This window comes from Vicia villosa, unplaced genomic scaffold (assembly GCF_029867415.1).
Source record: "Vicia villosa cultivar HV-30 ecotype Madison, WI unplaced genomic scaffold, Vvil1.0 ctg.005660F_1_1, whole genome shotgun sequence".
NCBI classification, from domain to species: domain Eukaryota; kingdom Viridiplantae; phylum Streptophyta; class Magnoliopsida; order Fabales; family Fabaceae; genus Vicia; species Vicia villosa.
In genome coordinates, this window is record NW_026706660.1 from 21,493 (window position 1) to 34,847 (window position 13,355).

The 13,355-nt window shown below is 35.5% G+C and overlaps 2 protein-coding genes across 3 annotated transcripts; one reads left to right on the forward strand and one right to left on the reverse strand.

The window, feature by feature from the left end:
* The first annotated feature begins 928 nt into the window (after positions 1-928).
* LOC131642717 (uncharacterized) lies at positions 929-4,317 on the forward strand. Its single transcript, XM_058912937.1, has 6 exons — positions 929-1,885; positions 1,961-2,519; positions 2,649-2,833; positions 2,936-3,106; positions 3,315-3,767; positions 3,862-4,317. The coding sequence occupies exons 1-6, from the start codon at positions 929-931 to the stop codon at positions 4,282-4,284; spliced, it is 2,748 nt and encodes a 915-aa protein (XP_058768920.1). The 3' UTR covers positions 4,285-4,317.
* An 885-nt stretch (positions 4,318-5,202) lies between these two features.
* On the reverse strand, positions 5,203-9,991 carry LOC131642714 (sphingosine kinase 1-like). 2 transcript variants are annotated; one of them, XM_058912934.1, is made up of 10 exons: positions 9,476-9,991; positions 9,261-9,383; positions 8,917-9,017; positions 8,341-8,413; positions 7,375-7,461; positions 7,195-7,272; positions 6,765-6,835; positions 6,280-6,576; positions 5,737-5,859; positions 5,203-5,610 (listed from the first exon to the last, which is right to left on the reverse strand). In XM_058912934.1, exons 1-10 carry the CDS (start codon positions 9,798-9,800, stop codon positions 5,419-5,421), a joined length of 1,470 nt encoding a protein of 489 aa, XP_058768917.1. In that variant the 5' UTR covers positions 9,801-9,991; the 3' UTR covers positions 5,203-5,418. The 2 variants fall into 2 exon arrangements, with proteins under 2 accessions (XP_058768917.1, XP_058768918.1); XM_058912935.1 differs by lacking the exon at positions 9,476-9,991 and having other exon boundaries at positions 8,341-8,416; positions 9,261-9,299.
* Between the last annotated feature and the right edge of the window lie 3,364 nt (positions 9,992-13,355).

Sequence of the window (13,355 nt, forward strand, 5' to 3'; positions counted from 1 at the left end):
AAAAGCGCTCTTATAGGGGGGGCCTACCAAAGCGCTTTCTGAAGCGCTTTTGTTACCTACGTCAGCGCTGGCTTTCACAGCGCTTTTAAAGCCCATAAAAAGCGCTTTTAAAGCCCCAGCGTGTTGTAGTGATAACATCAAATGATTTCGTAGATGCATATATGGAAGGCTTCCGCAGATGCACCTACGGAACAATACAACTTTGAAATAAAAAAGTTTTCGGATGTACATCTACAGAAGTAGGAGACATTTTTGGCAACGCGCATGGTGCATGAGAGACCCAAAGAGTGGGGTTAGAGATTCTTTAAATTTTTAATGACCGATGTGAAGACTTGTTTTGTTTTAAATAAATATCAATATTTTTTTATATTTTTAAAAGTAATTTTTATAAAATATTAATTTTTTTATATTTATAAAATCAAAGATTATTTTAATATTAAATAATATAAATATATATTGAATATTAGAGATTAAATTCAGTGCATTGTAAGTGTAAACTAATTTTTTACTTTATCATCCAATAAAATTATAACATTCAATTAGTATTATACAATTAAAAGTATAATTTGACTAAATACTTTTGACAGTGTAAATAATACATACTCTTTTTTTAAGATTAAAATATAAACCAAATCATAAATTTAAGTTTTTTTATTTAAATTTTGATATATAAAAAAGTTATAGTAAAATAGTTAAATATCTAATATAATTTTAAAATTTTATATATAAAATTTATTTAAACAAAACATATTATAATATTATGAAAATCATATTTAATAAAATTTAAAACAAACGGGCCCGAATAAAATCTATTAACCAAATCTTTTAATCCGTTGCGGTTTTCGCGGCAATCATATTCCTTTGTGACCCTCTATATATAGACTGCAATCATCAACCCTAACGTAATAAACAAACTAGCATTTGAACCATGGCGATTTCTCAAGAGCTTTATCCTTCAGAAAATGATTTGGTTTACGAAGAGGAATTGCTTCGCAACCCTTTCAGTCTTAAATCATGGTGGCGATATCTCATCGCTCTTTCAGATTCTCCATTCAACAAACGTTTTATCATCTACGAACGAGCACTCAAAGCTCTTCCTGGAAGCTATAAGCTCTGGCATGCTTACCTTCGCGAACGCCTCCAAATCGTTCGCAGTTACCCCATTATTCTCCCGCAGTCCAAAACCCTTAATGACACTTCCGAACGTACTCACCCGCAGTTCAAGATTCTTAATGACACTTTTAAACGTGCTCTCATTACCATGCACAAGATGCCTCGTATATGGATAATGTATCTTCAAACATTGACGCATCAAAAACTTATAACACGCACAAGACAAACCTTTGATCTTGCTCTCCGTGCACTTCCCGTTACTCAACACGGTCGCGTTTGGGACCATTATCTGTTCTTTGTTTGTCAAAAGGGTATTCCAATTGAAACCTCTCTTAGGGTTTATCGCAGGTTCTTGCAATTTGACCCTAATCGTGTTGAAGATTTTATCGAGTTCTTGATTAGTTCTGGTCTTTGGCAAGAAGCGGCTGAGAGGTTGGCTTCGGTGTTGAATGATGATAAGTTTTATTCTATTAAGGGTAAAACGAAGCATAGGCTTTGGTTGGAGTTGTGTGACTTGTTGACTAGGCATGCGAATGAAGTTTCTGGGTTGAATGTGGATGCAATCATTAGGGCTGGTATTAAGAAATTCTCGGATGAGGTTGGTCCATTGTGGACCTCGCTTGCTGAGTATTACATTAGGAGGGGTTTGCATGAGAAGGCTAGGGATGTCTTTGAGGAGGGTATGTCCACTGTCATTACTGTAAAGGATTTCAGTGTCATATTTGATTCCTATTCTCAATTTGAAGAGAGTGTGATTTGTTATAAGATGGAAGCTAAAGATGGGGCGAATGAGAAGGAAGAGGAGAGCGATGATGAAGATGATATTCAACTGGGCATGATTGGTTGTATGATGGATACTGAAGATGAGGATAATGAGGAGGAGGAGGAGGGTGATGACGAAGATATTCGTTTCAAATATGAACACTTTGAGAAGAAGATTTTAAGCGGGTTTTGGTTGAACGACATAGATGACATTGACTTGAGATTAGGTAGGTTAGAGTACCTGGTGGATAGGAGGCCTGAATTGGCTAATAGTACAATTTTGCGTGAAAATCCTCACAATGTGGAACAATGGCACAGAAGAGTGAAGCTTTTTGAGGGTAATCCCACTAAGCAGATACTCACTTATGTCCAGGCTGTGAGGACTGTTGATCCCATGAAGGCAGTGGGAAAACCTCATACATTATGGACAGCCTTCGCAAAAATGTACGAACAGCACGATGATCTAGCCAGTGCTCGGCTTATTTTTGACAAGGCAGTGCAGGTTAACTACAAGACTGTGGATAATCTGGCTAGTGTCTGGTGTGAGTGGGCTGAATTAGAATTGAAACATAGGAATTTCAAAGGAGCACTTGAGCTTATGAGACTGGCTACTGCAGAGCCATCAGTCGAGGTTAAACTAAAAGGTATTCTTGGTTCTACTTGTTCCCATTTAATATTTCACAATCTGCTCTACATTTTAGCTATTTGATTTTAATTGTGTTTGTCGATGAGTGTTAACTAACTATTGCATTTATATTCTGCTTTTCTTTTAGTGGCGGCTGATGGGAATCAACCGGTTCAGATGAGACTTCATAAATCCTTGAGATTGTGGACATTTTATGCTGATTTGGAGGAATGTCTAGGTAATTTGGAGTCTACTCGGGCAGTTTATGAACGGATGTTGGATTTACAAATAGCCACACCACAAGTAATAATCAATTATGCATACTTTCTGGAGGTATGGAACAGCATTCCTAATTTAGTACATTATCTCTTTTGGATTTTACTTCTGCTGGTTTTGGCTCACTGACATATTGTTAATTGATTTTGATTTATACAGGAGAACAACTTCTTTGAAGATGCTTTTAAGATTTATGAAAGAGGAGTGAAGATATTTAAGTACCCACATGCTAGAGATATTTGGGTTACATATCTGTCTAAATTTGTGAAGAGATATGGAAAGGCAAAATTGGAGAGAGCGAGAGAGCTGTTTGAGAACGCAGTTGAAATGGTATGTACTTTTCAAACCAAACCATGAACAACACAACACTTATATTGAATGTGTAATAACCTGTCTATAGTATTGAAAAAGTGTCTAGTTTGTCATAACTAGTATTTTCCTTAATTCATTGTGGTATATGATAATATTCAACTGTCTGATAATGTATTACAGTATATGCTAACCCAATTGGTTTTTTCTGTCATGGTTTCCACAACAGGCCCCAGCTGATCAAGTGAAGCCTCTTTATCTTGAGTATGCTAAGCTGGAGGAGGACTACGGACTAGCAAAACGAGCTATGAAGGTTTATGATCAAGCCACAAAGGCTGTTCCCAACAATGAGAAGTTGAGCATGTATGAAATATATATTGCTCGTGCAGCTGAGATATTAGGTGTACCCAAAACACGAGAGATCTATGAGCAGGCAATTGAATCTGGTCTTCCGGATAAGGATGTCAAAGCTATGTGTTTGAAGTATGCCGAGCTGGAAAGAAGTTTGGGAGAAATTGAGCGTGCTCGTGGTATATATGTTTTTGCTTCAAAGTTTGCTGATCCACGAACCGATCCAGACTTCTGGAATAAATGGCATGAATTTGAGGTTCAGCATGGAAATGAGGATACATTTAGAGAAATGCTTCGAATTAAACGGAGTGTGTCTGCAAGCTACAGCCAGGTAGATTATTTGAACTTCTCAATTTTTACTTTCTTCAGCTCTATGCTAGATTTTTGTGGCATTTAGTCTAATCTTAGTTCTATTGTTTTAACAGACACATTTTATACTGCCTGAGAATCTGATGCCGAAGGATCAAGCTGTGTGTCTTGATGAAGCCAAAGACAAACTTAAAGAGGCTGGGAACACTGACGATGAAATGGCTGGTTTAGAAAGGCAATTAGCCCCTGCCGCTAACAAAACAGTGACAAAAGAGAGAAAAGTTGGGTTTGTAAGTGTTGGAGTGGAGTCACAGCCTGATGGAAGGATAAAATCTAATGCAAACCACGAGGAAATTGACTTACCAGAAGAAAACAATTCCGATGATGAAGATCATAATGAGATTGCACAAAAAGATGTCCCTTCTGCTGTTTTTGGCGGTTTGATTAGAAAGAGGGACGAGATGGAAAATGATGGAGAAGTAGATGGTAGTAATCTGCTTGGTGCCCTTGAGAGAATTAAGAAGCTGAAAAGGATTTAAATTGATGATTTGTATAGTGTTCTGTCAATCTAACTAGAGTAGTTTTTAACTGAAATTAACCTTGTACATCTTACTGTAAATTGTAGTAACTCTTAAAAGTTGCAGTATTGCAGGTATATTCCTTTCTGTCATATGTATACTGCAGATTCAATTGATTTGAATGAAATTTTTCTTTTCCCATTCATTCTGAAGTTTCCTTTATGACACCATACACTAAACCTATTATTTTCTTACATCGATAAGAATTTAAGTATGTGATTTTTTTCAAAATTTTGTTGGATTTCAACCATTTTATCAATTTGTAGGATTCTATTAATATTGTTTGACATTTTATTTGTCTTTTAGAATTTGTATAGTTGGTAGGGGTGTTCATGGTACGGTTCGGAGAAAAATTGAACCGAACCGAATTGAACTATAATAAAAATTCACTCGAACTGAACCGAAATGTTTTAATTTACTAAGAACCGAATTGAACCAAAATTATTGATTCGGTATACCGTTTTGAAATTCCGAACCGTGTCGAACCGTTAGAAGACAAATTTTCCCAAACCAAACCGTTTATCAAAAAACCAAACTGTTAAGCCATTTTTTTATTTTTTAAAAAATTTAACTGTTTTAAACATTTTTCATTTTCAGTTTGGGTTCGGATTCCGTTTGGTTCGGTTTCAGTTCGGTTCTAGAACTGTTTGTGCATAATGGTTAGGTTCACTAAACCATAATGGTTTGGTTCTTGGATTTTTTGAACAGCCCTAATAGTTGGGATAGTAAAATTGTTTAACCAAGTTTGAATTTGTGTATTGTGTTTAGCTAGAATTGTAACTCAATTGCATATTGCATGTTGTGATTTAGTATTAAAAAAATTATATTTGGAAGTGTACCACTTAAGAGAAGCTAAATCTTGTGCTTTTACCAAAGATAAGAGTGATAAAATCATTTCCTTATTAATAATCAAAAAATTTAACCCCCGCCAAATTCATGTTACAAAGGAAACTTGCTATACAATACATTTGATGTTGTACAAGATATGTATATAATGAACATAACATTTGGAAGGTTATGTTCATACCACCATGTGAACGGTAACGGTATTGCATGGAGTGGAATGTGCCCACGAAAATAAATAAACCAATAATATTATAAAGGGGTAAAAAGTGTAGCTAAGCCTCTATCCACTGTTATCTGCAATTTATCATAGGCCATCAAAGCCTTCTGCTCACACTTGTAGGTTCCTTTCCCTCTTGCCAAAACCTCGCCATCGGAATCTATAATCCCTTCCTTCTCTTGGTCCTTGGTGCGTGAACCAGGTTCCAAACTGAAAGCTTTCACCTTTAAATTATTGCAAGATACATACATTAGCAAACTTTGTTATACACATAAATCAATGCCAAGACTCTTTCGAAGCTCAAAGCAATAGCTACAAAAAGTATTACAGAATATATAAGGACATCACACCTTCAGGTACGTGACATACGGAGATTTCACATGTTCTCCATTACTTAACCCTGACAACATTGACAACAAATGTAACTTTGGGCAATTCTTCGTAATGATCAGGTCCAGATAACCATCAGAGAACTGCATTTAACAAATTATAATTGAATGATTATCAGACTTACCTCACCAGGGAGTAAAAAAGCGTTACAAAAAATCAAACCACTGGTAATTTATCCATGAAAAGCGTTTGGCTGAATTTTATAATGTGTAGAAATACCTGGCAGAAGTTAAAAACGTTCGGAAATTTATCTTTTATTATGCTCGTTTTAATCTTCAATTACCATATTGATTGTTATATCATGTTCACTCCAATTCATAAAAGTATGATTTGTATAGTAGTAACAATTAAAATCAAGCAAAATTAAGATGCAAATATCATTCATCACGACTGTGCAATTGATACAAAATTGATCCTCCTAATGAAGCTGTTGCCACGGACGCAATTGTGTTAACGGGAGAAAGTAAAACAATATGCTTAGATTCTTATTCAGAAAAACTGACCTTTGCATCAGGAGCTGCCATTGTGTCTTCAGCGCCCCAAGGTACATTGTGAAGCCAGACACTAATAAAGGGTCCGTTTATTACTCTCCAATTCATATTTTCCAAGTTTATTTCGGGTCCTTGATAATGAAGTGTTTGCAAATTAACATGTGCCCCTTCACTTGGATCACTACTGTTGCCTTTGATAGTGGATTCGGCAGGGTAACTGGTAGACTCCCCATAAGACTCAAACCCAGGTGCAGGCACAAACGAAACACGTCCATTGTATTGCCTCAAATTGAATAATCGACAGAGAGCCTATAGCAGGAAAGAAGTGAATAAAGAAAATAATAATGACCAAGACCAACTCCCATCTCTCAAATAAATGCAGAGCACATTTAACACGAAAAAAGTAGATAATTGCAATAACAATCCGTTTATGGCCACTTATATTCAGTGAAATCTAAAAATAACAAGACGCAAACATTATAAAATGGCTTACTAACATAAAAATCCAAACGGGCACTTCCCATCCACCGATACTTTTCAGACTCGATGTCAATATCAGCAATTAGACCTGAAATACCATAACATATTTGATGATATCATATTACATCAAAGTGAATACTATTGTCAAAACTTGGTGCCATATGTAGACTCAAGTCTGGGTTATATAAACAAAAAGGAAAGAGTAAGAAACTAGGGTCATGCTAACTTTAAGAAACTCAAGTATCAAAAAATAAAAAGTTCCGTGTTGAAAAAAGCAAAATTTAATAGTTTAAAAAAGTAAATACACAATTTACAACAAAATTTTCATATTTGGTTTCTTAACTTGTGCCCTATGCCCTTAGGACACAAGTTAGCATTTTCCAAGAAACTAATAGCTTAGATTAGCACATTCATTGGCATAGTCAAGTATATGGTGAGAGTAATTACCCCATGCAAGCATTAGTATACTGAAAAATCTGGTTTCTCCTTGTGTGATGGTAGCCACATCAAGCTGTCGCTTATGGCCTGTCAATATTTCACACATTTTAATCTCTAACATCATAGAAAAAGGGGCAAAATAAAATAGCTAGGGTATGACATGCTTGAATGGCATCAATGGATTAAAACCTCGTATAATGGCAAGAACGGCATTGGATATTGCACAAGGATCGCCAACTGAATCAAGCAGAGATTTTGCCATGCCATTTCCCGTACCTTACAAAGTATGAAAGAGCCTATTAGCTTGGCATAACTAAACTTGTATAGTAACACATACACTCGTTATATACACAGACAATAACAAATGATAAACCTTCTAAACAAAATCCAGCAAATAGTGTATTAGTAAAATCCGTTAGTAGACAGTTAATCCATAAAGAGGGTTTAGAATGGGAAAAATAGGAGTGGCAATGAAGATTGGAACCAAAGGAATGACAACAGTAAGGCAGTGTAAGTTGGTAACTGTCCAGTAGATAGTTAATTGGGCAGTGAGAAATAAATAGGGAAGAGGGGCTGGAAGAGGGAGAATCAGTCAGAAAACTTCTGATTCATTTGAAATTTCAATGTTTAGAAGAGCCAATAGGAGCTTTTGGTTTTCTTTCTTCATCATCCCCATATTCTCAAGAATTTGGGTTGGACCTAACTAATCCCTACAAAACCAGCTTGTAAGATGAGGATTGCCCCCACTTATAAACACAACACAAACCATACCTCTAAGCAATGTGGGACTAAATCTATCCCTTCAAACCCAATACAATGAAGGTGTTGGAGGCTGCAATAAAGGCAAGCCATATGCTGCAATATAGGCGACTAGGGTTGGTCCGCAATGAGGGCAGAAATTTTAACACATCTCAGTTATAGTATCAACATGATACTTGGCTAAAGCTGGGGTTTGCCTCGCCTAGAATAAAATTCCTATTTTTCCCTATTAATCCTAATCCATATCTATTATAATACTAGCCTGATCTCACTCTTTCTGACAAATAATCAATAATGAACAGCTTTGTGTCCCACTCATTCTCAGTAAAATATTTGAAGTAATCAAGTCAAATTATATAAATCCTCATTTGAAAGAAAACGAAACAAGTAATAAACCTGCAGGAACTACTCCAAGGGGCATCTTTATTGCTGTATTCCAATCCTCTCTTTGAAGAAGCCCATTTACAACCTACTAAAATGGGTGATGCTTGTAAGATTAAAAAAGGCAATACATAAATAGATAGAATAGAACACATAACTGAATATCTTGGAAGGATACCTCAAAGGGTAACACAAACCTAGATAGTACTTCCTTAGTTTCAAAATGATTGTCAATTAAGGAATACAATAATATTGTCACACGACATTATACTTTTACTAAATTAACCTTATTAATGTATTAGAAGTAGTGTACATTAATAATAAAATAACACAATTGGAAAAATAACAATTATGTCTACATTAAAAAAGTGAGAATGACATTCATTTTAAAACCCAATGTATTTGCTAAAACGACAGTCATTCTGAAACAGATGGAGAACATGTATACAGGTCATTTTGAGTTTAAAGAAACGCATTGTCGGTGTAAACCAAGTTTAATCATGAACTCAATGAAAATCCACTATTCTGTTATATCAACCCACACATAATCGAATCTTAAATTTAATTTAAAAAAATGACAATGAAACTAACCTCAACCAAGATCCCATCTCCGCTAACACAAACAATCCCATCGTACTTCTTAATATCAAGCGAACAAGCAATCTCCTTGGCATGTAGCTGATGTTTGGTTTCTAAAAAACACAAACATAATCAACAAAAAAATCAACAACCAAACGTTATCCCACTAAACGGGACCGGCTCTATCCAGAACCATATTTCTATCGAAATCCTTAATCTCGAGATCTTTTTTAATAACTTCTCATATAGCACGAGAAAAAAAATTTTAAATTGTTAATCTCCAGATCTTTCTTAATAAATTCTCTTAAAGAGACCGCAATAAATAAATGGCAACAGCAATCAAAGAATGGAATCACCTTGAATAGTGAGTTGAATTTGAGCATCTTCAAAAAGAGGTTTAACTTGTTCAGCAAAAATCTTCACAGCAGATTTCTTCCCACCAAACGGATTCACAAAAACAAGCAACCTCTTAGGTCGACCTATATCATCAAAATTCATAGTTCAATTCAATCCATAACACCACAACACAATTTCACAGTAACAAATCACAATTCAAAAACCTCTAAATTACCAAGAGAATCAATAAATTCGCGAAGCTTCTGACACCAGAGCCTATGAGTTTCATCCGACGAGGGTTTAAAAACAACATCATTCGGCACAAGTCTGCCCGCGGCACCGGCGGTGCAGCAACCGTCGCGAGCCTCCACGAGCGTCTTGAGTTTGATGTAGGGTCCACTGGCAACAAATCCGAGGACCTCTTTTTCGACGGAGAGGCAGCGTTGGATCCCTTCCGACCACCAGAGCCTACCGTCGGCGAGAAGAGCGAGCGGCGTGACGGTGCCGTTGACGGTTACTCGGTCCGAAAATAAAGGACGCTGGTGAGCAGGTAGATCCATCTCCGGCTAAGGGATTCAGGTCGGGTGGACCCCACCAATCTCAGACGGAGACCCGGTTCGGTAAACAAACCGTCCGTGAAATCCGGTTTCGCGTTAAGGAAATAATTAGAAATTAACGAAAATAATAATTATTTTGTGGATTATGGATAAAAATTGATTCAATGGTGAAGAAAGAAAGCACTAAACTTAGATTGTGTTTGCTAAATTTGATTTATTTTCTTCTAGCTGCCTTGACTTTTACGCCACGTTATCAATTTGCAATTTGCATCTATTATTTTATTTACTATGTTTTGAACTTTTATTTTGTTTTTGTTTCTATGATATGTTTATTTAATTTTAACTACAATCGATGATAACATTATTAAGGTCAGGGAAATGGGCACGCAAAATGATAGGATTAGGAAATACTCTTTGTATACTCAATCCATTTTTTTTTTTTTTGGAAATTTTGGAATCCGGCCTTGCGACCGACTAATCCAAGAGGGACCAATCCCACCGTCCACTAGCGGGGGCCCCGTTTAAAGCCAGAACAAAGTTCTGTATGGAACCTTGAGAGGAGCACACTCTCAAGACCCAAGCCTCCACCGCTAGGCCAACCCTTATGCGTCTTCTTGGTTTATACTGTTTTCTGTATTTTTTTTCTTCAAATTAATTCAATATATCTAATTTGAATATTAGTGATAAACAAAGTTGAATTCTGCTTCACAAGGATGCTAGAGAAATAGTCCATGTTACTTAGGATTGGGAGGGACTTTGGAATTATGTAGTATAAAGTGGAGGAAGACGAAACTCTTTTAAAATATTTGTAATTTGACAATTCGTCCCGTTTTAATTAAAGAAACTTAAAAGAGTATTTTGATCTTTAAAACGTGTACTTGACACGTTTGAAATAATACATTATCAGTTGGAGTTGACTCCAGTTCTTTAGAAACTGTGGCATATAAAGCATTCAAAATATTGTTTGCATCTAGAGAGAGTTTATCTTTATAGTTGCAATTCAACCAAAGACTCTTAAGTCTTGGAAGATAGTTAGAAAGTGATGATAATTCAAGGAAACTACTAACTGGTTCATCTAAAGCAACAAGAAATGACATCAAAAAAAATGTTTGAAAGCACGAAGCACAAAAATGGCAAAACATTCATTCTGATCAACCTAGCTGACACTAATGGCAAGATCAGTGATATCCAAAATTAGAGATCTGGCACGAAATAAACAGAACAGAGTAATAAAAATCTTAAAACATAAAAAAAAAAAAGTAAAATGAAGTGAGTGCAAAAGGAGGGAGAAGAAGAACTCACCGATCAGATTATGGGAGTGCAGAAATTATTGTACCTTTTGGGAGTACAGAAATTGAAGGAGATAGTGAGTGAAGGAGACAAAGGAGTTTATGATGCTTTGAAGGAATGGATGAAAGTGAAACCCTAATTTGTTACACTAAGATATATTTAGTGGCACTTATGTAATTTCATGTCTAATCGGGTGTGGTTTCGGGTTTCGGTGCGGGTTTCACACTAAACAAACCCGCATGCGAAATATCGGGTGACACCCGAATCCAAACCTGAATCCAGTCAACTCAGGTTTGGGTAGATCCCGCAAATTTTGGGTATGTCTGCCATTCCTAAGAACAATAGAATAGACATAAGGAGAAAGTCACTGAAGTGACTTTTAAGGGGTGATTTTTTTAGGGGGGGGGGGGGACTTTTTATGTGTTTCTCATGTTCAAGATTATTAGCTATAATATTACTAGAAGCTTGAGACTCAAATGACTTTGTTTTTTTCTAGAAGGTAATTTAGGTGGTATGATATGTATTTTAGACTCCAAAACTTTTGAGGCAAACATAAATAATAATATTGGAAATCATTTCATTTGGTTGGAAGGGTTGTGTGGAATCGATAAAGTTCCAATAGTAGTGATTAATGTCTATGTGTCGTGTGATGCTAGAAGAAAAATAATGTTATGGGAGGAAATCAGGAGGTTGATTGGTCTTAGAAAGAGTGAAAAAATGTCTTTTCCGAGACTTTAATGTAGTCAGATCTAAAGGTTAGCGAAAATGAATGTCGACGGTGCTTTACACACATGTCGTACACCAGGGAACAAATAAAATCACTAAACCTAAGCTGAATGAACCAACCAGCTCTGATACCAACTATGTAACACCCCACAACCCCGAAAATATTTTATATAATATAAACACTTATTTCTCTAAAACAGGTGTTACACGTGCTTAACAAACACACTCTTTCAAAATAAAACATAAAACAACAGCGAAACTCAACTTCAAACATACTTTAAAATTGTCTCGATGAAATAAAATATTTGATTAAATAAATAGTTTAAAACAACGACATCATAACAACAAATAAAATGTCCATATCTCAGTGTTACAGATCACAACATCATCAACAACTAAATAAGCGGAAAAAAAGTAAATAAATAAAGAGGTCTCAACGTCATCCTCCATCTCAACGGCATCTACTCGTCTACCTGATTATTTGTACTTTGGAAGAGTATAGAACACCACAAACAAACAGGGGTGAGAATAATTTCAAAGATGTTATCGGTGTATAAAACAACAAGGATAGATTTCAAATAACAATAACATCAATTATTATTCTCGCACAATAATTTACAACAACAATAATCACAATGCAAATGTATAACGATTGCATGAAAATTAGTTAAAGACGGTAAAAATATAGTTTTGAACGATTTGAGAAAAGCGTGTTAAGATTAGGTTTCGTTAACTTGTTTGGTATATATTCGATTAATCAAGCGTATGAACTTATTAATGATTAATACAATCACGTATCCTCTCGATACCGTTCATCTCTAAAGCGATATCGTGAGTATTATCATATTAACCACTAGATGATATCTCATGCAAACAATCAACATGATAATCTTTAAAGTTTGATACAAGTGATTATCAACTCACAAATCTATATCTAGAGTTTGTTTATCGATAGATGAATATCTTTAGGTCAGAGTTTGAAACATATCTCTTAATAGTGATTCAAATCAACAAGTATAACATAAACAATAATATATTCACCATATATTAATAATCAACCAAGTTCACACACAAAAGATCAAAAGAAATACATATTATACAAGTTAACTACCTCTAATCTTGACACAAAAGAAATTTAGCTATCCATAGCCATGGTAGCTTCATCAACAAGAAACAAAAGAAGATTCACTAGCATCAAAAGTCAAAGATAAAGATGGATGCTTAAAAATCTTGATGGAATTCTTCAAATATATTTTTTCTTCACTCTATTTTGTGCCCTAAGATGATGTTATGTGAAAAATTTGGTAGAAAGATAAAGATAAGGTCCAAAAATATCTCCAAGTGCCTAAAACACAAGTGCCAAAAAGTGGAAGCTCGCTTAGCCAGATGACTGCGCTAAGCGAGCTTGCGAAAATATCTGGTTCCACTAAGGGGACCTTGCTAAGCGAGCTCAAAAACATAGCTTTATTTTGGAATTGAAAGTGTAAGTGCGCTACAATCCTCGCTTAGCGAGCTCATCAATGATTTTCTTTAATTTTTGGA